Source organism: Siniperca chuatsi, linkage group LG10 (genome assembly GCF_020085105.1).
Source record: "Siniperca chuatsi isolate FFG_IHB_CAS linkage group LG10, ASM2008510v1, whole genome shotgun sequence".
Classification (NCBI taxonomy): domain Eukaryota; kingdom Metazoa; phylum Chordata; class Actinopteri; order Centrarchiformes; family Sinipercidae; genus Siniperca; species Siniperca chuatsi.
In genome coordinates this window covers 27,684,815-27,712,810 of record NC_058051.1, presented here as the reverse complement: position 1 = coordinate 27,712,810, position 27,996 = coordinate 27,684,815, and the positions used below count along the sequence as shown (strand labels likewise).

The following is a 27,996-nucleotide window of genomic DNA, read 5'->3' as shown; positions in this document are numbered from 1 at the left end:
TGACTCCCTGTCATAGCTGACTGGGCCACTTGAAGAGAACAGAGCCACCTTTAATGTCATTAGTAACACCTGGGATTTTCCTGCTATGACAAAGTCAAAATGTCTGCTGTGAAAAAGGCGGGTCAGGTCAGAGTTAGAGGAAGATGGCTGAACCCAAGTTGTCAAAAGAGGCAGCCTGCAAGGATCAGACACTGGGAGCCACTGGTAAAAACCCTGCATTTGGTTTGTGGTGGTGTTTAATTCAAACCCTGACAGTAAGGTTTTAACTCCTCCTGGGTGAGAATCAGTCAGTATTTGTCGCCACCCAGTGGCTGCTCCTGCTCTGTTCAGCCACTCCTCTGTGTGAAACCATTTCATTTCTCTGTGGAACATAAAAAACAAATCAGACTCCTCTCTGCTGCTAGAGGGCGTGAAAAATACCTGCAGCACGAGGGAGCATCATCACAAGATGTCTGGTGAGTTGTTGAATCTTTCTTTGTATATTTCTTGCATGACTATCTAATTATCTCTCTCCTTTTGGACCATTTAGAGGGAACAAAATAGATAATATTGGTAGCAGCACCTTATGTAGAAGGCGGTTGTCGTCTTTTCTATCAAATAAATATCTAGGTTTTGTATTAAAGCAAATATAGCTGCATATTAGCCTTTTCTTGGAACATTTGAGAGGTCATGTCCTCTGTTGTTATCTTTTCTGTGAAATTGGGTTTTTAAATGTTATAAGCTCATTCCAGTATTTTAAGACTCACTTATTTTAGATTTTGACAACTTTTAGGCCAAAAATATGTATAATAATTTATAATAAATTATTATTACAAATAACTTAATAAATGGAGCCAGAATTTTATTCCTGGTAGAGTGGAGGCGGCTTTGAACCAGCATCTAAACCCTGTTGGGTCTACATGAATCTACAAAATGACAGAAAATACAATTAAACAAAATCATTTAAACATTTTAGGGACTTTATTTTTTTAAATCTCTGGGGGGTGGGTTATGTGTTGAGGGGGACTTTGAATCATGAACTCATTATATTATATAAAAAAAAAACTTTGTCCTTCACCCTCCGCGGGTGGTCTCATCCTTCGAGCTCGGGTCCTCTACCAGAGGCCTGGGAGCTTGAGGGTTCTGCGCAGTATCTTTGCTGTTCCCAGTACTGCACTCTTCTGGACCGAGATGTCTGGTGTTCTTCCAGGGATCTGCTGTAGCCACTCCTCCAGTTTGGGGGTCACTGCCCCGAGTGCGCCGATGACCACGGGCACCACTGTTGCCTTCACCTTCCAGGCCTTCTCCAGCTCTTCTCTGAGCCCTTGGTACTTCTCTAATTTCTCATGTTCTTTTTTCCTGATGTTGCCATCGCTTGGTATCGCCACGTCAACCACAACGGCTTTCCTCTGCTGTTTGTCCACCACCACGATGTCAGGCTGGTTCGCCATTACCATTCTGTTAGTCTGAATCTGGAAGTCCCACAGGATCTTGGCTCGGTCATTCTCTACCACCTTTGGAGGTGTTTCCCACTTTGACCTCGGGGTTTCCAGTCCATACTCCGTGCAGATGTTCCTGTACACTATGCCAGCTACTTGGTTATGGCGCTCCATGTATGCTTTTCCTGCCAGCATCTTACACCCTGCAGTTATGTGCTGGATTGTCTCAGGGGCCTCTTTGCACAGCCTACACCTTGGGTCTTGTCTGGTGCGGTAGATCTGGGCCTCTATTGCTCTGGTGCTCAGGGCCTGCTCCTGTGCAGCCATGATGAGTGCCTCTGTGCTGTCCTTCAATCCAGCCCGCTCTAGCCATTGGTAGGACTTCTTGATATCAGCCACTTCAGTTATGTTCCGGTGGTACATCCCGTGTAGGGGTTTGTCCTCCCATGATGGTCCCTCCTCCAGCACGTCTTCCTCTGTTCCCCATTGCCTGTGACATTCCCTGAGCACGTCATCTGTGGGGCCTTATCTTGGATGTACTTGTGGATTTTGGATGTTTCATCCTGGATAGTGGCTCTCACTATATGTATGTATATATATATATATATATAAATATATATATGTATGTATATATATATATATATATATATATATATATATATATATATATATATATATATATATATATATATATATATAAATATAAATATGTATGTGTATATATATATATATATATATATATATATATATATATATATATATATATAAATATAAATATATATATATATATATATACATATATATATATATATATATATGTCAATATAGGGTATATTTTGAAACTTGTAGCTGGAAACAAACCTTGTTATATATTCTCAGACTTTTATTTTGAAAGAAAACAACCAAAAACCTTATATTTACACAGAACATATAACTTACTTGAAGTTTTACTTTAAAAAAACAACAACTAAAAAAACAACGTAGTTTTATAAAAATAAAAAACTGTCTTACGTGTGTTTTATTTTGATAGTCTGTAAGCTCTTCTCGTTTCCTCCGGGTCCAGGATCAGCTCAGACCGTATAAACCGGGTCACGTGATATAAACAGGATGAACAACGGGTTCATTTGTTAAACATTGCCGGTGTGTGTGACTTTGTCCTCAGGTGGTGGCCCTCCCTCCTCCTCCTACCTCCATACCTGTTCGTTGAGTCAAAACCGGAGGGACCACGTCCACGTCCAACCTGCCGCACATTCCTGCTCTCTATCAACTTCCCGGGAAACAACAGGGAAGCGAGGAGAGAAACAAATGAATCAGTTTACCGGAATGTAGCACAAAAGTCCGCTGCCTGTTTCGTCTGATGTTTTAGAAGTTTTTACAAAGTTTGCCACCAGAAAAGAAAAGATGTTTTCCTTCCTGCGGTCAGGTGAGTTCTCCTCACCTGTGATGCAATCTGACTGTTTATATTTGTATTTTCAGATGTTGCCTGAGATGTTTACTCATATGATTCTTGATGTTTTATAACATTTTAAGCAGTGGTGGGAAGTAACTACTCAAGTACAATTTCCATTTCCATTTTTTTGCCACTTTATACTTTTACTACATTTTAGAGGGAACTATTGTACTTTTTACTCCACTACATGTGTTTAATACCTTTAATTACTTTGCAGATTCAGATAAATAATACAAAATATATTCAACAAATAAATGATGATATATTAATATGGATAAAGATAAAACTTTATTGATCCCTTGGTGAAATTCACAAGCCACCCTGCAAACATTAGCTCCACCTTTACCAGCTGCAACATTTAAACACGTTAAATGCATCAACAGTTATGATTCAATAATATTATATAGATTATTCTGAAATGAGCCATTCTGTATAATAAGTACTTTTACTTTTTGCACTTTAAGTATATTTTGATGTTAATACTTTTGTACTTTTACTTAAGTAACATTTTTAATGCAGGACTTGATTTTAACCAGGATTTATAGTGTAACAAAGTTCGTTCTGATCTTATCATGCTTAATGGCATATATAACTTCCTGTGGTATAATAATATAATATCCCCATAAACAGTGGTGGAAGGTAACTAAGTACATTTACTCAAGTTCTGCACTTTAGTACAAATTTGAGGTACTTGTATTTTACTTGAGTATTTTCTTCTCGTGCTACTCCTTACGTTTTACTCCACTACAGTTATCTGACAGCTTTAGTTACTAGTTGCTTTACAGATTAAGATTTTTTGCAAAACATACAAAGAGTTTATAAAATATGATGTTTTGTTAGAAATTAAACTACCCAACAGTTAAAAGATTAATCAATTAGTCGATTGACAGAAAATTTATTGGCAGCTATTTTGATCGTTTAAGTAATTTTTCATGTTTCCAGCTTCACAAACGTTAATATTTGCTGTTTTTCCTTTTAATTATTTTAATAACTGCAATTTATTGTTAATAATGTTGAGGTTTGGACTGATGGTTGGACACAACAAGCTTTGTGAAGGCGTCACTCTGGCCTCTGGGTCGTCGTGACGGCATTTCTCACTATTTTCAGAAATTTTCACAAACCAAACAATCAATCGATTAATGGAGAAAATAATCAGCAGATTGATCCAGAATGAAAATAATCATTAGCTGCAGTCCGATACAAAACAGTTCAGAATGAGCTCCACCTCAACCAGCTACAGCAGCAACAACATCCTGCTTTTACATGAATGCGTCAGCAATAATAATCTAATGATATAATAAATAATAGTACAACAGTCACAGGGGACATTTTTCTGCTTTGAGTATTTTTACTTTTAATACTTTAAGTACATTTTCCTACATACCATTACTTAAGTAGGATTTTCAGTGCAGGACTTTTACTATTAAGTAAAAGTAGTAAGTATTTTTACAGTGTGGTATTAGTACTTTTACTTAAATAAAGGGTCTGAATACTTCCTCCACCACTCACAGGAACTTACCGTTTTCCTGTGACTGGGTTTTTTCTGATTACCAGCAGGGGCACAGACCCCCAGGGGCCCCAAAAGCCCCAGATTCACTACATATGAATTAGTTCCATTATATGTATATATTTAATATTCTTCCCCCCTCATATTTGTAAATAGGATGAGCAAAACATTAGAAACACCTTTCAGTATAATGCAGTCCAGTTCAACACCATTTCAAACTATTATTACTTCAATAATAATAGTTCTCTGACAGTGTCAATCAAAACTGATTATTATCTTTGTAAAGGTAGAATTTATGGCTGAGCTGTTGTGTTGTATTGCATTAGATTTTACAGATGTACCTAATAAAGTGTATAAAATGTCAGAAAACAGTGGAAAAGTGTCCATTGTAGTTTACCAGAGTCCAAGTTGAAGTCTTCAAATGTCTTGTTTTGTCCGACCAACAGTCCAAAAACAGAAATATTCAGTTTACAGTGATATAAAACAGCAAATCATCACACTGGAGAAGCTGCAACCAGAGAATGATCAAAAAGTGGCGATCAACTAATCGATTGATCTACTAATCGTTGCAGCTCTGCGCATGTGTTTAGTTAGTTAGTTATTGTGTCATGCACCAGTAGTAATACCACAGTGTAGAAATATATTACTGGATTATAATTATTGATGCATTAATGTGTTCATCACTTTAATGTTGCAGCTGGTGAAGGTGGAGCTAATTTTAATTACTTAATATACTGCTGGGTGGCTTAATCCATAACAATATATCATAATTTATTAGTTGATTTACATTGTGTATTAATAATCTGAATCTGCAGAGTAACTAGCGACTAAAGCTGTCATATAAATGTAGTGGAATGAAAAGTATAATATGTGCCTCCAAAATGTAGTAGACGTATAAAGTAACATAAAATGTAAATACTCAAGTAAAGTACAAGTACCTCAAAACTGTACAGTACTTTGTTACATATCAAAGACACCAAATGTTGCAGGAGTGAAACATTTGTCAGACATGAACAGAACTACTTACATGTAACATTACTTTGCAAAGCAGGGCTGCAGCTAACAACTGTTTTCATAATCAATTAATCTACTGATTATTTTCAGTAGATTAATCTGTTTTCAGTGGGGACCCAACAATAGCTAACCTGATGATTATCCGTGCACTTTTTTCTCATCGTTTTCTGTGTGTGAAGGCTTTAGTTTTGTGTGCACTGGGATCATGTAGGTGACTGTAATCCCAGCATAATTACCGGTTTGTTTCCAGTCAGAGACCCCCCACCTGAGAACATCCACATCTCCTCTCTGCCTCCCAGTGTTCCCACAGATCAGGAGCCAGAACAAACTGGAGGACACGGTAAGGGTGTTTGTTTTTTGCACGACGAATGTGTCTCCTCTGACAGTGAAACCAGGTCAAACTGTTGACGTTCGTTAGATTGCTAATATATCTCTGTTCATCTTTCACTCACCAGGCGCTGTCACTGTATACATTTAGAGTCTAGTTTTTAGGGATGGCAATGTCTGTCGCTCCACCACTTTGGCCCAGGCTGAAATATCTCAACCACTATCAGATTGATTTCCATAAAATTTTGCATAGATGTTCACGGGGATCAGAGATTAATCCCGACCTTTCCTCTGGCGCCACCAGCAGCTGAAAGCTTCACTTGACATCCACTAGATGGATTAGCAATCAACATTTTTATACAGAAATTCCTGGTTCCCAGATATCTTGACAACTACTAGATGGATTGCCGTGAATATTACAATTTTGGTGCCATCGTAAGGTCAAAATTGTAATTTGCTCAATATTTTAGTTTATGACAAATACCTACAAAAGTAATGATATTCCCATCAGCCTCAGCTGCACTTTGTATTTAGTGTTAATTAGCAAATGTTTGCATGCTAACATGCTGAAACTAAGATGATTAACCAGGTAAATATGACAAAACATCAGCATTGTTAGCATTGTCATTATGAGCATGTTACCAAGATGACGTTAGCATTTAGCTCAAAGCAACAGTGTGCAGCCTCACAGAGCCGCTAGCGTGGCTACAAGCTCTTTAGCCTTGTTGTTTTTAGTTTAGTTGTATTTTGAGTTATTTCTTTTTATTATTTTATTTCTGATCTATTTATCTATCTGCAGGCTAGCTCAACTGTGCAGGAACAATCATTTAGACATCTCAGACAGGAGGTTTTCATTGGTGTATTTATCAAATCAGAGCGTAAAAAGTGTTAACAAGTGACAATAATGACTTTGTTCTTCCTCTTTACATTGCAGTTGCTGTCATCAAATATATACCTGTCAGCAGAGTGTCAGGAACTGTGTGAGCCTTTTACTGTAGGATTGTGTGTGATGTAAATCTTTGTGAGGTTTTTGTTATTTCTAATGACAGTCACTATGTTTGTGTCATATTTGAGCAGGTGACGTGGTGGATGGGAAAGCAGTGATCGCGACCACACACACACACAGAGTCTCAGCCCCCTCGGTCTTCCTCCAGAAACAGGATAATGAACCTGTTTCTGCTACTTACTTTGACCAGAGGGTCCCTGTTCCTGAGGAGGACAGTGAGGTAATCCACGAGTCCATGAGAAGGGCCATATATGGAAAAACCTATAGTGAAAGTAGGGGCGGGCAATATGAAGATATAAAACGTGAGACAATATGAATGTGCCAACCTTCAGAGGTTTTTTCATACTGTTTATACAGTAATAACTATTTATATATTTACTATAATATATCTGGGTATATTGGACCATTGTGAGTAGGACTGCTTTATGGCAATATTGGATTTTTATATGATTTTTGCATCAATGTGATGAAGTACTTTGATTTGTCTGGTATTTAAAGAAATAGTTTGACATTTTGGGATATTTGCTTTTCCCCCCGAGAGATCAATACCACTCTCATGTCTCTACGCTAAATAATAAAGCCAGGACACGGTTAGCATAAAGACTGGAAGCAGGGGGAAACAGCTAGCTTGTTTGTTTCTTTTCCGTACAAAAAAGACACAGATTGTTTTTACACTTCTGTTCTTGTACAGAAAAGAGTCAGACAACTCTCCTTTCAGCAAAAATACAATTTACAATATGCTCGTCCTTCTCTGACCACCCCTTCCCCTCCTAATAATTTTTGTAGTGTGATTTTTTTGGACCAAAACCACTGTCTCTTCAGCACCACACCAGCACCTGAAGTCGGTTGGCACATTTGCCACATTAAGGATGACCACATTCATGCTGTCATCACCACTCAACGTCAAACATCCATTTTACAGAAGGCTTAAAATTTGATGGCATGTTTTGCATCAGACGTCTGCAAAATTCTCATTTCACTCAGCAAAAAAACCTTCAGATCCTGCAGGTCCTCCAAACCCATGCGTCACTATTGAATGAAAGCTTTTAAAACAAAAGTGTTGGGGAAGAATATCAATGTGAATCATTGGTAAATCGATGAATGGGCATAGCTTAGCACTCTGTTAGCACTCTGCAGGGAGCGGTGGGGCTTCAAGGGCAGGCAGGTGAGATGAGCTGCTGAAGCCCGACGACGATTCATGCAGACTCTGAGTGAACTCAGCCAACCTCAAAACAAACTTACAACCCAAACACATCCGGAAGACATCAAACATGCATATTAACTGTCGGGGGAAGGTGGGAGAGTTCACTTTAAACAGCATTTACTGTTTGTAAACTGGAATAAAATATAAAATATGGACCAAATTTCCTGATGAAAATGTAAACTTAAAGTAAGTAAAGTAAAAAAAAAATTTAAAAAAAATACACTTATTCACTTTCCTGCTGCGAGTTAGATGAGAAGATAACATTCTCATGTCTGTCCGTTAAATATGAAGTTGGAGCCAGGTGAAAGTTATTTTATCTTAGCATAAAGACTGAAAGCAGGGGGCAACAGCTAGCCTGTGCCAAAGGTAACAAAACCCGCCTACCAGCACCTCTAAAACTCCCAAATTAACATGTTACTGTATCTTGTTTCTTTGACAAAGCTCCAGAAAGTCACTGTGCACGGCCAAGAAATAGTCCAACACATACACTGTACAACCACATACTGTTTTTACACTCAATTTTTGTACAAATTAAACAAACAAGATGTCACATGTTAATTAGTGAGCTCTTGAGGTGCTGGTAGGCGGATTTTAGAACTGTTTGACAGAATCAGGCTAGCTGTTTTCCCCTGTTTCCAGTCTTTGTGCTAAGCTAAGTTAGCCGGCTGCTGGCTGTAGCTTTATATTCACCGCGCAGACATGAGAGAGGGATCAATCCTCTTATCTAACTCTTGGGAAGAAAGCAAATAAGCACATTTCCCAAAATGTCAAACTATTCTTTTAATTTGCTGGATTAGGCATAAACAGTTTCTCAATTGATTTAGAAAATGTACTACATCATGATATATATCGATATCATGATATGAAATTACATACTGTATACAGTGATAGTGCATCGCCCACACCCAAATGAGTGATGCTAATTTCCAGTATAGACCGCTGTTTGTTTTTTGTTGAATTGGTAACCAGCAGCATGTAGTACAGTATGTTGACATTATTAGTGACGTATTTGTCTCTCCTGTAGAGGTGGATTAGTCTCCGTAAGCTGTGGGCCTTCACCGGGCCGGGGTTTCTGATGAGCATAGCCTACCTGGACCCAGGTAACATCGAGTCTGACCTGCAGTCTGGTGCTAAAGCTGGCTTCAAGGTACGGCTGAAAGTATTATTTTCATTACTGATTACTTTCTCGCTTCCGTGATTAATTGTTTGATTTCCAGAATGTCAGAAACTAGTGAACAATGTCCATCACAATTTCCTGAAGCCCAATGACGTCTTCAAATTCAATTCAATTTTATTTATATAGCGCCACTTCATGACAGAAGTTATCTCATTGCACTTTTCCTATAGAGCAGGTCTCGACTGTACTCTTTGTAATATTATTTACAGAACCAAATAGCTTGTTTTGTCTGACTGACAGTCCAAAACCAAGAGATTTAGTTTATGAGAGAAAGAAAATCAGGAAATCCTTACAACTAAGAAGCTGGAACTCGGAAATGTTTGATATTTTTTGCCTAAATTTTTTTATTAAACAATCAATTATCAACACAGTTGAATAGTTGAAACATTATACACCTTTTTAACAAACATTTAATTGTCATCTCTTCACTGCCAGCTGTGCAGCATCCATCTTACTCTGCTGTTTGCATTCTTTCACCATGCAGTTGTACAAACAATACTAACAATAATACTTCCTGAAGGACGGGTCACTTCTGCATTCTCTCAACTTGGCTGGACATTAGAGAGTCTCGCTATACTGCAGGTCAAAGTTTAACATGGGTTAACTTGCCCTCCGAAAACTGGAAACACATTCTTGAATTCGTTAGTCGCAAGGGCTTCAAATAAAGTGAATGAGAGGTGGAGTGAATATTCAGGACCGAGCCCTGAGCCTTAAGCTTTTAATCTAATGTTGTGTAATTATTTTCAGGTTTTTGAGGTACGCATCCTGCTGCCAGTCAGAGTGAAAAGGCTGCAAAATAATGACCAAAAAACATTTATAATGTCCCAGTATTGTTAGGGCGTATTTTGGTACATTAGAAACATATTTACAAACATGAAAAGTTTAGAGAAATGATTGATAGTAATGTGGATGTGAGGGTCACTTTAAGACAAGAAAATACAGCAAGAAAACTGTGCCAGACAATATCTAGTCTTCTGTCAAGTTATAAATATTATATTGATGTATCATCCAGCTCAACAAACAAGCAGAGATACACACGTGGGTGAAAGCATAACCTCCCTGGCAGCATGCTATAAAAATAAAACTACACTTCCTTTATCGATTTTAGATTTTCCACCAAAAAAATGTGAAGTATGTTCAGTAGTCTTTATAGTTTAAGTCTTCAAAGTTTGGAAAATGGTTAATTTTAACCGTTATGTCTTCAAGGTTAGGAATAAGCTTGAATTCGAATATACTCCTTGAAAAATGCTTTATTTTCAACATGATCTGGTGTTTCATCACATTCACTCACGTAAACCCAAAAAATCTTTTTTTAATATTTGAAATGAAACAATCCTGTCGACATATTTGTTTGTTGTCTCCTGGCGTCAAAATTAACAAGCATTAAACAATCGTGATCAAAACATACAATCAAACTTAATATGGACAGTTGGTAAAATAAACAAAGTGATTGCTGCGGGTATAAAGGAATTCTGTAATCTTGATTTGTTGCAATTGTGTAGTAACAATTTAAATGTGACAATAAACGCTGTGAGAGTCTGGAAATGTTTTGTTTAGGTACCTTGAAAGTGCTTGAAAGTTTAATCTTAAAAAGCTTAAAAAATATTGCAAAAGGGGAAGTAGATGCAGATGGTATGGCATCTGTACAGGGCCTAAAAGATTTTGAGTTTGTTCCCGACGTCTGAAGGTGTAAATCACCCTCTGTAAACCTGTGAAAAAGCTCTGTGTGAGAAATTCAAGTTGGTGAAAGTGCAGAAGGCTCCGTTCAGTCTGCTCTCTGTGGTCACTGTGTTGTAATGCAGCCGAATTCACAATATAGTTCTTCTCATTTACAAATGTTTCAGTTTCTGTTGTCAGACGACAGAACGAGTATGAAATAGTGATTTAATCCAGTTTCATAAACACTACATGTGAACCAGCAGTCACTCCCAAGCTGCTGTGCTGATAAAATCATTATTTTATCGTTTGACAAAATCAACAGAAATCCAAGTTAATGTCAACAGCTCTGCACACAGAGATGTGGACTGCGGGAGGCAGAGCAGTTGAAAGGAATCAGTTGTTTACTTGGTGAGACGTTTAAGGTAACAGGTAATCAGTCAGCGAGGGCAAACAGAGCAGGCACGGAGGCTAATGGCTAACAAAGGCTAATGAAGGAATGGGGAGAATGGCAGGCATCTGAAATGACAGGAAAGGGTAATGACTGGAAAAACAGGAAAATTAGCAAATATTGCAAAACAGAGGGAGGCGTTGTAAATTTACATTTAAAATGAGTGATCACAGAGAAGGTTTGAGGTGACAGTCTGTCTTAACTTTACTGCCACACAGACCCCGACCCTCACTGAGCTCCGGTTTCCCCGCACACACTGAAACACCAAGCTGGCGTTTTTAAGATTTATACGCCCTGTTTTGGAAACGCAGTTGTAGTCTGGATGGAGGGCTGAAACAAATGTATAAATTTAAGTGGCTTAGAGTGGATGTACTCGCAGTGCTTTTGTGAACATCTGAGTACAGATTCAAACCAGAAAACTGCGATTTTAAATCTCAGATGTTCACAAAAGCACCTATTTTTCCTCAGTCAGAGTAACTGATATACCACTGATATAATTGGTGCAAACATTTTATTTACACGTTCTCAAAAAAAAAAAATTCAACTACAAAACTTGAATTTCTCACTTCAAGCAGTTTTTTCACCGGTTTTCCAAAAGATGGTTTACAACTACACACTTTGCAATTGTTTATGAACGTCATTTCACAATCTCAAAATCGTATTGACCCTTATTGGAGCTCGTAAGATGGCTGAATAACAGATGATGCCTCTGTTCTCGTCCTGTCAGCTCCTCTGGGTGCTGCTGGGAGCCACCATCATCGGTCTGCTGCTGCAGCGGCTGGCGGCTCGGCTGGGCGTGGTCACCGGGATGCACCTGGCTGAAGTCTGCAACCGCCAATACCACACTGTGAGATATCACTAATCTCAGCTGTTGATGACTTCCCTTTTGCATGAAATATCCTACACTAACACTCACTCTGTCCACTGTTTTTATCTGTGATCGGCCACTAGGGTTGTCTCAGCACCAGTGGAGAAATGGTCTAATTGAGAGGCTGTAAGCAGACGTGGTCCTGGTTTACTGTCTCACTGCATAACCAGCAATGAATCTGTTGTTACAGTAGCTGTAATCCTTGAATGAAGTTATGAGCCTAGGATAGTTATCAGAGAGATGTGGACTCTGTTTAAATTTAGAGCAACTTAATGGATTATTATAGCTTGTGCAAAAATGTCTCTGCTTCCCTAATACCTGAAGAGGAAAACAACTGTTAACCACATGGCTAAAAATCATGTGACTGGCCGTTTTGTTCTCTTGAGCATGCCTACTGTGTTTCTGCTGGACACATTTTAAAAGGCTGCAGTACATGCGAGTGAAATATGTAGGGAGCTACATGAATTGAACACTTTCTTAAGTTTGCACCTGTTCAACTTGTCTGAGAACATTTCATGTGTTTTAAAGGACCCGGAGGCACAGTTAAAGGATTAAAATGTCTGTCTTTCGGACTGCCGTGCCGGTCCAGTCAGTGTTTGTGTACATAAGCTATTTTAAAGTCTTGGGTCAAGTTTCTAATTGATCAAACTGCTGTAAAGCTGGGAGCATTTCACTGAAAATTAATAAGAAACTTATTTGGGGGACTATCGTATGTCAGGGAGCATTATTTAATGTCAGGACTGATCGTTCAGACCATAGACTGTATACAAAGATGGACGACGCGTCTTCACTTCCTCCCACTGTGCATGAATGAAGCCAAAATATCCCGGATACGTGAGCTGCCATCTTGCGCTGGTGACGTCGTTTGGAGCCAGAGTCTGCGGAGTAGTGATCGGGGTTGGAGCCGGCCTCAGCTGTCAATCCTGACGTGAAACACCCTTTTTATAGCATCAAATAACTAATTAGAACCAAACTTATCAGAAAAACAAACACTTGATCGTACATCAGCGTAACAAGAACTACCTAAAATGACAGAAACCATCTTTGGGAAAAATGTATTTGATGTGTACTTTGAGTTTTCTCTAACATGGAGAGGGCAGGGTTTGTGACCTACTGCAGCTAGCCACCAGGGGGCGATCGAGATATTTTGACTTCACTTTTGGGGAGCTGTCATGTCGTCCATCTTTATATACAGTCTATGCCTCAGACCTAGAATGGGCCTGTATCCTCAAACAGTCATCATGGATACAGTTGGGTGAGCATTCCTATGGAAGCCCAGTATTCATGTTAAATTGTGTTTTAAGCAGTCATTAGGCCCTGCAGCGCCATTCAGACACCATTCTCTAAGCCTGACCTCATGTACCTTTAAGCTACCTTTAACTCCTACTTTCACCCAAGCAAAGAGCAGACACTCTGCAGCTTGACCCGGCCTTATATCGACATTGTGTCTGCTCAGGTTAAACCACAGTGGCCGGCTTGATACGCAGCTTCACGTGAATGTCGCTCAGTTGTCCAGTTGAAATACAATCATTACTGAATGTTGAAATTTATAGTAAATACCTGATTATTGAATGTGCGCAGCTTGAATACATACTTTCTGTATAATGGACACATAAAATAAAACTTAAAATCAAGGTTTTGAAATTGTACTAGGGCTGCAAATAACAATTATTTTCATTATCTTTTTCAATTTATTGATTAATCATTTAGACCATAAAATGTCGAAAAATAGTCAAGGTGACTCTTCAAATTGCATTTTCCAATCAGAGAATGTTTGGCATTTTTGCTTGATAAATTACTTAAACAGTTCATCAGTTCATCAAAATACCTGGTGATTAATTTTTTGTTGATCGACTAACCGATGAATCAACTAATCATTTCAGCCCCAAAATGATTTTCTGGAAATTTCAAACAGGCGAATTCAAACCACATTGCTTTAAATTTAGTGTTATTTAAATTTCAACTCTAAGTATTACAATTAGGGGTTCATTTGCTAATAAAATTATAACTATGTCTCGCCTTTGCTTCCATAATACAAGATCATGTAGTTTTTCAGCTTTTTATATATCTGTAATTTTAAATCGTCTGAATCTGTGAACATTAACAGCTATAAATAGTAGATATATAGTAAATAATAAGTAAATAGTAATATATAATTATCTAATTAAGTGAATTCATAGTCAAATATTTCAATGAATAAATTTCACAATTAGTTTTTTATTTGCTTGTAAGATTAAAAGTCATGTGGCCTTTCTTTGCTTCCATATTACAGGTCCTTCTTTGAAATTAAAAAATATGTAAATATCAATCTAACAGCTCCACCACACCCCTGAGCAGTCAGATACATTAGATGTATGATTAGTTGAACTCCACTCATTTTTAAACCATACGCCTCTTACATAATAAGTCCTTCTTGTAAGTCCTTCTTCTGTCTGAAAGTCATGTAAAACATAAATGTTTTCTCACTCAGGGTGCAACCTGTTGTTAGCTTGGACACTTAATTAATGCTTAAACATAATATCACATGACTCTAACCTGTGTCGTCTGTCCAGGTGCCTCGTATCATCCTGTGGTTGATGGTGGAGCTGGCGATCATCGGCTCAGACATGCAGGAGGTCATCGGCTGTGCCATCGCCTTCAACCTTCTCTCCTCTGACAGGTGAGCAGACACAAAATCCATTTAATGGCCGCTGGGCAGTGGTAGAGGAAGTATTCAGATCCTTTACTTAAGTAAAAGTACTCAAACCATATTGGGAAAATACTTAAAAGTAAAGTCCTGAACTGAAAATGTTACTTAAGTAAAGGTATGTGAATATAATCAGGAAAATGTACTTAAAAGTAAAAATACTCAAAGCAGAAAAATGTCCCCTGTGACTGTTGTACTATTATTTATTATATCATTAGATTATTATTGCTGATGCATTCATGTAAAAGCAGGATTTTACTGCTGTAGTTGTTGAGGTGGAGCTCATTTTGAACTGTTTTGTATCGGACTGCAGCTAATGATTATTTTCATTCTGGATCAATCTGCTGATTATTTTCTCCATTAATCGATTGTTTGTTTGGTTTGTGAAAAATTCTGAAAATAGTGAGAAATGCCTTCACGACGACCCAGAGGCCAGAGTGACGCCTTCACAACGCTTGTTGTGTCCAACCATCAGTCCAAACCTCAACATCATTAAAAATAAATTAGTTATTAAAATAATTAAAAGGAAAAAAAGCAAATATTCACGAAAAATCTTCATGAAAAATGACTGAAACGATTATCAAAATAGCTGCCAATTAATTTTCTTTCAGTCTGTTTCTGTTTCAGCTGTACTTGTATATACTGTTGGGTAGTTTAATTTCTAACAAAACATTGTGTGTGTGTGTGTATCTATCTATATATATATATATATATATATATATATATAAAGGAACTACAAAACAAAATCTCATTATACAGCCCTGTGTTGTAAAATGATCAGTAAATCTATCTTGTATATTTTATAAACTCTTCATATGTTTTTTATGCAAAAATATTAATCTGTAAAGTAATTAGTGACTAAGGCTGTCAGATAAATGTAGTGAAGTAAATATTTCCCTCTTAAGATGTAGTGGAGCAGAAGTATAAAGTGGCGTGAAAAGAAAAGACTCAAGTAAAGTACAAGTATCTAAAATTTGTACTTAAGTACAGTACTTGAGTAAATGTACGTAGTTACTGTCCACCACAGTCGCTGGGTCACAGTTTGATGAGTGCTTTAAAATGGTTTCATTACTTCTTGGGTGTTGACTATTTTGTGTGTGTGTGTGTGTGTGTGTGTGTGTGTGTGTGTGTTCACCCATAGGATCCCACTGTGGGGTGGTGTCCTCATAACCATCATCGACACGTTTGTCTTCCTCTTCTTAGACAAGTACGGTAGGTTGTGGTCGCCTCACGTATTTTACTTTTACATTTTCAAACGTCACTACGGCAACACAAAATAAAACATCCTCATTTCTTTCTCTGCAGGCCTGAGGAAGCTGGAAGCCTTCTTTGGTTTGCTCATCACCATCATGGCCATCACCTTTGGATATGAGGTACAAACATTTACATATCTGCATATATGATTGAGTATGCGTAAAACATGTTTTCCTTGACGTCTATCCCAAACCTATCAGTCAGCTTATTATCACATCTCACAGTAGTTCAACACAAATATGACAGACAGTATAAAGATCCTATTTGCCCTCCCACAATGTGTTTAATCATATACTTTATATAATAATCCCCTAAATTTGACGGAGAAAACTATGGTTGATAAATCGTAGGTCACAGCACTGCACAGCACCTACGATTCTCAGAGCCATAACCCTCGAGTGGGACTGAGTTACCCTTAGTGAGCTGGAATAGGGAAGTGGCACAAACTATTTAAAAAAGGTGTTAGTCCACCGTCACTGGGCCTTGCAGGGCTGGACTTACAAAACACAAACAAATCTCATAGACAGATTCTTTATTGTCCTTTCCAAGGAAATTTGTTGCCACAGTCTGTACAGAGCCTCACATAAATACATTACACACCACAACATAACCACATGAAAGACATCGGATACGTCCACTTTTATACACGCATGCCTATAAACATACACACCTACACACACGACAGTTCAGTTGAGTGATGCTATGGCAGAGGGGACAAAACTCCTGCGATAGTGTTGCCGTTTCCAGGCCAGGGATCTGTATCTACAACCAGATGGAAGCAGTGTGAAGAATGGGTTGAGGGGGTGCTTGGGGTCATGTGCTATGGTGCTATTATAACAAGACTAAGGGTGCGTTCCAATACCCATACTACTAAACTATTCAGTATGCCAAAAAAAGATTTAGTATGTCCCAATGCATAGTATGTCAAATGCAGTATGCCAAAAATACATTATTATGCAGTATCTATACAATAAATTGTATAGATACTGCATGCAACAGTATGTGTTTTGTAAGGGCAGCTGCAGTACGTACTAAAAGTAAAAAGTAAAAAGTATGCGATTTGGAACGCAGACTAAGAGTCTACAGCCGTGCTAGCAACTCTGTGAGGCTGTGAGCTAAAAGCTAATGTCAGCATGCTAACATGCTCACAATGACAATGCTAACATTAGCAGGAATAATGTTTACCATATTCACCATCTTAGTTTAGCGTGTTAGCATGCTAACATTTGCTAATTAGCACCAAACATAAAAGGACAGTTTTGCAGATATTTGGTCATAAATCAAAGTGTTGGACAAATTGAAATTTTGATCTGACGATGGCGCTAGATGAATCACATTTTGACACGGGCTGCACTTATTGCACACTTAAGAATGAAAAGGATGTGAGTTTAAGTATCTGCACAGTATTCCAAGCAACATATGGACTTTTAAATGCACTGCAATAAAAATAAAGCTTATAAACAACTTTAACCCCTGTCTGTACGGGACAGTAAAGTATATCTTATCTGTAGCCTCACAGTAAGAAACATTTTCACCATTCATTCTCTATTTAAATGTCACTTATATACAATTAAAGAAACAAGAAGGGCAGGCAAGTAACATAATCAAACTCAGAAAACTTTATTTTCTTGTAAATGCTAAATATCTTATTTTCTTTCTATGAAATAAATAACCTGGCTGGGGCCCTATTTGATGCTTCAAAACTATTTAATGTCATGTTGCATCTATTCATTAATTTCCAGCACTTAATAAGACAAATAAAGTTATGCGGGACTTCAGTGAGTTTATATCTACTTGTGTCAAAGACTGAGCTCGCTGCTGACCTACAATATGCAGTCAAAAGTAATAATAATAACAATAATAATAAACCTTATTTACTTTTCTTAACAAGGCTACAAAGTGTCTTGAAGGTCATAAAACACCGGTGGATAAAATAAAGTTAATAAAATGTAAAGTCGCAAGAGTGGGATGATAAAACTCAGCAACAAATTAAATATTCAGAAACGCTTTTCTATGAAAGAAAGTTTTAAGAAGGGATTTTAAAAAAGCTGCTAATGACGTAGCCTGTTTGATCTCAATAGGCCGAGTGTCTCACAGTCTGGGGCTCTAACAGCAAAGGCCCGGTCACCTTTGGTCACTATCTATCTAGGAATAACCAGCAGAGCTGCATACACCGATCTAAGGGAACGCCCTGGCACATACGGAGTCAATAAATCCTTGATATTAATTTGGAGCAAGGCCATTTAATGCTTTGAAAGTGATAAGTAGGATTTTTAAATCAATACGGAACATAGCGTGCAGCCGATGTAAGTTGGCTAGCACAGGAGTAATGTGTTCGTATCTCTGCACCAAGTAGAGTCGGTGACTGATACCAGCATAATGTGCATTACAGTAGTCCAGGCGTGAAAAAATAAATGCATGTATGAAAGTAATATTTAGCTTTGTTAATTGCAGTGATTTTGTTTGTTGTGGCTGTAATACTTTACTCTCCATAATATATATGTAGTATGTGCTGAACTGTGGCTGTGAACATGGTGGGTTTGTCTTTACATTTCTGTTTTCTTTATTGTGGCTTAACTAATTCAGGCTAACATGCTGTTATCAGGCTAAAATAATCCTGTTTATTCTCATGCAGCTAATTTGGTTCTTAGAAAGCAGTTTGTGGATTGATTTGTTAATCCTGGATGAATCTTGAATAACAGCGCTCTTATTTTGAAATAAAGGCAAAATTGAAGAGTTGAAACCATGATCAGCATTCATATGACTGGCTGCGTGCTGATCGTGTGATTGCAGGTACATGAGGTAGGTGTGTTGGGAAGCCTCCCAGCACGCACTGGGGCAATAGATCCATGGACATGAATCTCATTTGATGTGTTCCTGCATTGTTACGGGTGTCATGTTGTTCTACATTGTGGCTACAGGTTACACTGTGAAGCCAAACCTGGACTGATTTCTTATTGATTCCGTCTCATTTGCATATCATAAATTGCACATGCACTGCTCCCTCTCTGCCAGTATGTGACAGTGAGTCCAGACCAAGGCCAGCTGCTGAAGGGGATGTTCATGCCATACTGCGAGGGCTGCGGGCCTGTTCAGCTGACTCAGGCCGTCGGCATCGTGGGAGCCGTCATCATGCCTCACAACATTTACCTCCACTCTGCTCTTGTCAAGGTGCGATCAACTGCTGGATAGATATATCATCTTTTTTAAATCCGCTGCATGAAACTGTATGATTGGATCGGCAAACCATTAAGTGTCCAAATGTTCTCTCAGTCTCGCGAAGTGGATCGATCGAACAAGAAAGAAGTAAAAGAGGCCAACAAATATTTCTTCGTTGAGGCGACCATAGCGCTGTTTGTCTCTTTCCTCATCAATGTGTTTGTGGTGGCTGTTTTCGCCGAGGCTTTCTATGGACGCACAAACAAAGAGGTGGTGAGTATCTCTGCAGCCGCTCATATAATCTAACAAGAGTGAAATTTCAAGCCGTCTTTTGGAAGCTCAAAAATCTGTGTTTTCTTTGGCTGCAGTGCTACAGATGTGTGTATTTGATTTTTATTCCAGTATAGCGTCTGCAATCAATCAGGAAGTCCTCATTCACATCTGTTCCCTCTGAACAATGAAACTCTAGAGGTGGACATCTACAAAGGGGTAAGTTTAAAGCTGTTACTTACTCTGCCACTATTACTACAGCACTGTTGTTATCGAGGGGTAACTTCACCGCAGCAAGTTCACTTCAGTACTTGTGGTAAAATTTTGTTTATTGAGCGATATCAGTTTAATAAATTTAAAGGGGTACTAGCTATTTAGTATTGGACAGCGAGAGACAAATTTATAAAAGAACGAAGTCACAGAGACGGAGAAAACCTGACTTTTAGTCTCTAGTATGAGTTAAGCTTGAAAAACTACACTTCCCATGAAGCACTGCAGTTTGTAATGCAGGCTTTCTGACAAAAGTTGTAGTCTAAAGTTTAAAAATATGAAAAGTCTTACAAAAAAACCTAATTATATATTGAATTAATGTATTCACTCTCCTTTTACCTCTGGTTTGGTCTCCACTGACTCCTGAGGGAAATATCTGGCTCTTTTGCTGCTAAATGCTCTGCTATGTTCACCAGCTAGTCTCTAACTTTGTCTGTTTGCTGCTGAGCAGGTTGTGCACGTACCTGCCAAAACAGTGAGCTGAACGATGCTAAAACGCTGTGTAGAACTGAGGTCAGCAGAGTCAGGTGATAATTCTCTGTAGGTTTTTCATTAAGAGTGACCCCATTCACATTTCATCCATTTTAATTTGAGCAGCTTGAAATTCCAAATTTTGGGGGTTTTATTGGAATGATCCCCCCCCTTTTTATCCAGTCCCTCTCCTGTTTTTATTGAAGCACTGTGGGACTGTACTTGTTTTCTGGTGAATGTAACATTGCTAACATTTTGTTGACCGCCCTCTCTGTTTGCGTGTCTGTTGCAGGGAGTGGTGCTGGGCTGTTTCTTCGGCCCGGCAGCGCTCTACATCTGGGCCGTGGGGATCCTTGCAGCTGGTCAGAGCTCCACCATGACTGGAACGTACTCCGGCCAGTTTGTCATGGAGGTCAGTGGAGGAGGGAGGCCTCAGCAGTGCACAAACACACACACACACACACACCAAACAATGGAAATGTCTGCCCTGTCCTCTACCTTCATAAAAATCAGTCAGTTGTTTTGCTGATATTTTGTTTTATTTGTGGCCTGGTTTTGGTAGCTTCTGTGTGGAATCGGGCTTTATTTATTTAAGTGAGATAATTACATGCAGCAGTGCACTGCAATTACAAGCAGTTTGCTTTGCTGAAACGGCTGAAAAGTGCAGCTTTCTTGTAAATGTCCGATGTGTCTTCCTGCCCTCAGGGTTTTTTGAACCTGCGCTGGTCGCGTTTCGCTCGGGTGTTGTTGACCCGCTCCCTCGCCATCGCTCCCACCCTGCTGGTGGCCATCTTCCAGGACGTGCGGCACCTGACAGGCATGAACGACTTCCTCAACGTGCTGCAGAGCATGCAGGTCAGGCAGCGATGAAAACTGGTTCACTGGCAGCTTCAATGAGGCATTCACCCACATCTCTCCACCTTTGCCTGTTTTATCTTTATTATGTATCATCTTTATCTCATAGCACGTTATCTGTGAAGTGCTTTTCAATTCATTCTTATAACCTGCAATACAAAAAGGAGGACATTAATATGACTAAAATGTACAAACAAGTAGGATTGGATTGGAATAGCTAGCTCCATTTTGGAACCAGTTCCAAGTTGGTAAAATAACCAAATTCTTAATCTCACAGTCTAATAAATTTCTCATTTCAGCCAAGAGCAATGCACAAAACATAAAGGTAGTCAAACATAAAGGTAGTCAAATATGTAATCTATCTGGCAAACTGGAGATTTAACTCTAAAATATTTAAATATTTGGATATTTAGAACTTTTGTTCCTTAAGATTGTTGAAATCTAAACCTAAACAGATTTAATAGGGTATTTGAAAATATTCAGATTCAATACTGGATTCAGATTCTATAAAAAGCTGTTGAACCCAAACCCTTCAAGCAAGTAGCAGTAATGGAAAGCAGTTAAATAAATATCCAAATAATACAAATGTGATAGAAATTGAGTTAGAAAAATATTTAATAGAAACAAGAGAGGAACTGATGTAACACAAAGCAGGTGCTCTGGTAGGCAAACACAAATTTCCCCAAAACATCAAGGCATTTTGCTTTGTTAATGTACAAAAGTTAAAAAAGCCTTTTGTTATCATGGCTACAAAATTAAAAACAAGAACAACATGTGTTGACTGCACACTGGTCTTCCTCAGGGTCAAACGATCACACAAGACAAATTAAAACTATAAGCACAAGCTTTCTCACGCAGGTGAGAATCACAGACTCATCCAGCTCCCTCATTACACCTGTACTCAATACTGAATGTCACAGATAAAAGTAATGAAATATAGCTACACATTTTTCTTTAAACAGTACATAACAAATACAAAAGGACCCCAACCAAGAAAAAAATCAATACCATAAATTCTAAATTCATGCATTCAAAATATTACTTAAGTAAGAGTACAAAAGTATTAGCATCAAAATATACTTAAAGTACCAAAAGTAAAAGTACTCACTATGCAGAATGGCCCATTTCAGAATAATGTATATTATATTATTGGATTATAATTATTCATTATTAAAAATTAATTGCAGCTGGTAAAGGTGGGGCTAAAGTACTTTATATACTGCTGGGTAGCTTGCGAATTTACCCCCGACCCCGGGTCTCAATAAAGTCTTATCGTATCTTAACCTGTAATAATCCATCGTAATTTATTTGTTGATTATATTTTGTATTATTAATCTCAATCTGCAAAGTAACTAGTAACTAAAGCTGTCAAATAAATGTAGTGGAGTAAAAAGTACAATATTTGCCTTTGAAATGAAGTGGAGTGGAAATCTTCAGTAGCATTATAGAAATACTCAAGTAAGTACAAGTACCTCAAAACTGTACTTAAGTTCATTACTCGAGTAAATGTACTTAGTTACTTTGCACCACTGAAATTTTGTATAATGTACATTTGTACAATGTAATACTTTCCAAAGTACTTATTTCATCAGTACAACAATAGAGTCGTGTTGTACTGACCACTCTGTTGCTCTGAGTTTTTGTTATAATTATATATTATTTCTATTATTAGAATATTATAATTCCAGTCCTTTATTTCTTTACTCCTGTTCGACGTTAAACTACCGTCAACAACACTTCCTGATGTTTTTTCACATTAAAAGCCTACCTATAAAGGGAAGGCTGCAAGACTTTTTAATGTGAAAATTCTGGAGGAAGTGTTGAGTTTCATTCATCGTAGCTTAACATCGTTTGGGGCCAAAAGGCAAAGTGGAACTGCTGACATGACTCTTGTTGTTGTACTGATGGAATTAGTGCCGTGGAAATGGAACATTATATTGAATTTATCAGGACAACAGGTAAACATGGAGGACGTTTTTTGAGTATGAATTAATTGGGGAACAGGAGAAATTAGAAATAAAGGCCTGTCCCAAATAAAGGTCTGGTTCTCTCTGCCACCAAGATAAATAAAGGCCAGTATTTGAGACCACATCTTCTACCTTTTCATTACTGATTTCTCATCATGATGCAGACTTATTTTGTTATTATTATTATTATTATTATTATTATTATTATTATTATTATTATTATTTCTATTTCTATTCTATTAGTAATTCTATTCCTGTGTGCACTGACGTGATAGTGAGCAGCTGTAACGAAAGAGTTTCCCCTCGGGGATCAATAAAGTATTTCTGATTCTGACAAACTACATTGCAATATAACATATATTCATTATTTTTCTTCTCTCACAGTTGCCATTTGCCCTCATTCCCATCCTCACTTTCACCAGTTTGCCCTCTCTCATGAATGAGTTTGCCAATGGATTGTAAGTTTATCAAATAAGATCATAAGACACAAAGACAAATGATAATCCCGAATGTTATTGTTTCTCCTTTACATACTTATTCTTCTTCCTGCAGAGTGTCCAAGATCGGAGGAGGAGTGGTAATCTTGTTGGTGTGTGCAATCAACATGTACTTTGTCGTGGTCTACGTGACTGCACTCGACAGTGCGTGGCTGTATGTGCTGGCAGCGTTCCTCTCCATAGCTTACCTGACATTTGTGGGATATTTGGTAGGTAACATCAGGTTGTAGGGGAGCAGATCTAGCAGCACAGATTCTACTGTGGTTGAACTTTGTTCCGCTGTGAACCTAAAATTAGTTCCAGCAACTTAATCTTCAGCTACTCGGGCAGTTGACAATCTAAACTTTACAGTGTTAGCCCGTCGTCTTAATCCTAATAGATTGGCAAAATCCACAACACCCCTTCTCATGCCACGTGGTTAAAAGATATTTGAAAGTTTCATGTAAAACTAGAGAAAAATCTAATTTAACAGATGAGGAATATCTGATCATTTTAGGGAAATATGGACCTTTTTATATCTTCTTTTTTCATGATAAAAAATTGGAGTAGAGTTGAAACAGTTAGTTAATTAATCGATTAGTTGATCGACAGAAAATTTATCGGCAACAATTTTGATAATCAATGCCAAAAATGTACTGCTTCCAGCCTCTCAAATGTCAGTATCATTTTTTTCTTTGTCTTCTATGATAGTAAGATTAATATCTTTGGGTTTTTGGATTGTTGGTTGGACAAAACAGCTCTGGGACATTATGAAGATATATTTTTCACTCTTTTCTAACATTTTATAGAACATACAATTCATCAAGAAAATAAAAAGCAGATTAATTGCTGATGAAAACAACCGTTAGTTGCAGCCCTAAACTGGAGTGACTAATAGCGCCCTTATGTGCTCATGAATGAGTTATATCAACATATTCCTTCTATATGTAAGCGTAATTTTTTCATTTTTATATTATAATTCCTGTGGTTTGTTATTTTATATTTTAAAGGTATTGTTGTAGTGTGTTGTGGTGAGAAGGATGAGGGGAAACATCTTGTATATAAAGACAGTTATAAAGACACTAAGGTGCAGCATCGACTGAATATGTGATCGGCATCTGATACAGCAGTCAACTGATTAATTGTTAATCTGTCTGTCTCTGTCTGTGCTGCAGGTGTGGTTATGTCTGATAGCTCTGGGAGTGTCCTGCCTGGATCCGAGCACCAGGAGAGAGAACGACTCGACCATCCTGATCGAGCAGCAGCCGGAGTTTGACTCCTGAATCAAATGTGTGTTCGAGTGGACGTTCGTTCATTTCACAGGTGCAGCTGTGAGCAACCCAACTGACCTTTGACTGTTCTTCCAGCACATATATACTCTCCTTAAGTGCGGATTTATTTATACTAGAAGTTTCAGATGAAATTTTGTATTAATGGTGCTATAGATAGTTTTATTCAGTAATCACGAATCTGTTAGGGTTGTTGTCTGTATCTTTAGTCACACCCCAATTACTGATTATTCAAAACAATTAATACGATTTTTACCAAACTGACAGGTTTAAAGGTGTGGATGAGGTTTTACAAGGTAATTTCACAGGATGACACACAATATAAAACACTACTGTATCTGTATCTTTCTGCAGGGTTCACCAAGTTTAATTTATGACTTTTTTTTTTAGACCTTTTTAATACCACATAAAATGCAATTTAATATCTGTTTCATGATCACACTGGCCGAAGCATAAAAGTATGATGGAAAACCAGTAGAGACGATATGACCTAGAATTATTCATTATTATATCACATTTTATATGTATTTTTTATATAATTCATTAATTTAGTTAAGTTTTAATTAAGTTTGCACTAAAAATCAACACTTGCCCATTATGACACAATGATATTGCTAGCTGCTGAAGCTAGCAGTAGTGACAGTGTTTGCTGCAGGTCTGACTCCACAAAAAATGAATTCAGTGTTTTTGCAGATACCCTGCTACCTCCATGCAGTTTCTCTTTTGGCCACAGGGCGACAGTGCAGGCCAGAAAAGAGACTCCTCAGACACAGTAAATGTCTCACCACCAGAGCTGTGCAACATAACACAACAACATTAAATGACATGGTGTGTTATATCACGTTTTATGTGTTGTTACAGCTGCACAGAAACAGCATTATTGTATGAAACAAACCAAATAAAATGAGTAGCGGTGATACGATTTGACTGTAGCATTTCAGTGTGTACATTCAGATGAGGCTTTTGTTTGACGTGCCTGCGGTGGTGGTATGTCTGAAGAGTTGCAACTATTGTGTAACTGCAGGCAAGCACTGCTGCTTTCAGTGTTGCTCAAATTCCAGTCCTGAAGTGCCTTCAGCCTTTAAAAGCCGAGGAGAGGCAGATGGACAGGTTTTTCTTTGCATTGTGGCGGGGAACTTTTTTTCCCTGTCATGGAGGGAGAGTTATGTAAGAGGGGAGAGTCTTCCCACCGCCCCTCTCTGTTTTTGTTTTTCTCAATGAGCCAATGTCTCCCTGTCTAGGCCTCACAGCCTGTCCAGTAGGCCCCTTTCCTGGAAACATAGCCTAGCTGAGGCCACTCAGGGGCAGGCCTGCGAGGTGGGAGGGTAGAGGAGGAGGGAGAGGAGGGGGGCTCTTCCAGCAAATCACATGATTGTAGACCCTACAGTCCCAGCCCTACATGAGGCTCAGATGCTGCAAGCACATTTCAACAGCTAGTTTGTCATCAACATGATTGGATGTAGCTAATGCATGGCAGAGTGCATGAGGCTGTAAGTAGACGCTGTGGATTCACAGGTGTGAAATGTAGAAATAGAACCACAACGCCTGATGGATGGAGTGTGTGTGTGTGTGTTTGTGTGTGTGTGTGTTTGTGTGTGTTAGAGGTTAATGTGGGGGGGTTGCCATTAATGTCAACATCACCATAATTTTTTTACTATGCAGTATAACTTGAACAGTTTTGTATAGCATTTTGCCACATGTAAATATTCGATAGTTAATTTTCAGTGGAAATGACTTTCTGAATCTTTTCTTGGAGGCTCTCATTGGCCTCAGTAATATGATCGTGGCTATTTTAAAAGTGTTGTATTTGTATAATTGCTGTAATGTGGCAGTTGAGGACATGTGACAGATTAACAGACTAAATTGCTGATTTATTTTTGCAAAAGATATCCTTGGAACATTTTGTTATAGCAGAAAGAACCATGTTTTATTACTTGCGGCTTACTAGAACTGACTGATTTAATTTCTATTGTGAATATATTGTAATTATAAAAATCATTGAATGTGCTGTTGAATTGTAAACAAACAGTTCCACTGAACAAGCACAATAAAGCACAACATGGAATTACAGGAATTGTACGCCTGGATTATTCAAAAATAATCACATTTGTTTGCATCACGTCTTGTTTTCATATCTTTTCCTTGACTATGACTAATTTCTGCACTTGTGATTTATTTCTGCTTCCACCTCGTGTTGTTTTTACCTGCCTATGCATTAGTTCTGTTGACCGAAGAAAGATGGATGTAGCTTTAACTCGGATCTGATGTTTGAAGTCACATGTTTTGAACAGATTTTCCAGGGGTACAACTGCAGCACCCTCAACACTCAGCCCAGGGCCTCAACACCAGTTGGGCCCTTTGCTCTTTCTATCTGCCTATCTGTCTTCTCGGAGGAATGCACATGCAGCATTAGCAGAAGAAGAGGGCATGACGCACCAGAGAGCAGACAAAGATAATGAATTTCAAGTTGATTTAGTAAACAGCGGCATCAGCTGTAAACCACATGACATTTTCCAGCTGTGCGGTCCATACTTATTTTGTATATATTTTTACACAGATCTGTCAGTGCTGCCTTAAAATGTCCGACACCAGGAATGCAAACAGCGGGGCCATTCTTGTTTATGTCTTGCATTGTGGCCACTGTGGGCACTGGCTGAGCTTGTGGTGTAATGGGCCCACATGTGTTTGGAATGGGGAGACTGACTGTTTCAGCTGTGTAGTTATTCCTATATTAACAAGTTTATTTTTATTGTTTTTCTTCAGCCTTATGGATGGATGCAGCTTGTGTTCTCTACATCAGTCATATGTGTGTTTTTTAGGTGATTAAATATCCGCTGTCGCTGAATTCCACATCACAGTTGCTCACCGTGCATTGCAGCAAAGGGATCACTGTGATTTAGTCAGAGGTTTCTTTACTTTCACAGGATAAGGAGGCGCTGCAGAGCCTCCATGCTGTAAAGTTAAATATCTGGGGACCCGCTGGTTGACCACATTGCCTAACATGATGTCAAACCCACTTCTATTTATTTGAACAAGGTAAAATAAATGTGTTTTAGTTCTGGCTGCTCAGGAAATCACTATACTCAGTATAGTGAAAAATGATTATAAAGTACACAGCATTTGTCTGCAGCTGAGTACAACTTATTGAAAACAATAGAAACAGCAACTGTTTGTGTTTTTTTTTCCCTAATTAACCACTGGATTTAGACCTAAATAGTTAC

At 38.2% G+C, this 27,996-nt stretch overlaps 1 protein-coding gene across 2 annotated transcripts; it reads left to right on the top strand.

Moving 5' to 3' along the window:
• The first annotated feature begins 217 nt into the window (after positions 1–217).
• On the top strand, positions 218–25,697 carry LOC122882556 (natural resistance-associated macrophage protein 2-like). Of its 2 annotated transcripts, XM_044210057.1 has the most exons (17): positions 218–455; positions 2,581–2,841; positions 5,640–5,729; positions 6,794–6,942; positions 8,951–9,073; positions 11,938–12,057; positions 14,631–14,737; positions 15,906–15,976; positions 16,070–16,137; positions 19,034–19,189; positions 19,292–19,450; positions 19,580–19,666; positions 20,481–20,600; positions 20,894–21,043; positions 23,395–23,468; positions 23,563–23,716; positions 24,662–25,697. In XM_044210057.1, exons 2-17 carry the CDS (start codon positions 2,820–2,822, stop codon positions 24,767–24,769), a joined length of 1,758 nt encoding a protein of 585 aa, XP_044065992.1. In that variant the 5' UTR covers positions 218–455; positions 2,581–2,819; the 3' UTR covers positions 24,770–25,697. The 2 variants fall into 2 exon arrangements, with proteins under 2 accessions (XP_044065992.1, XP_044065991.1); XM_044210056.1 differs by lacking the exon at positions 218–455 and having other exon boundaries at positions 2,512–2,841.
• The last annotated feature ends 2,299 nt before the right edge of the window (positions 25,698–27,996 follow it).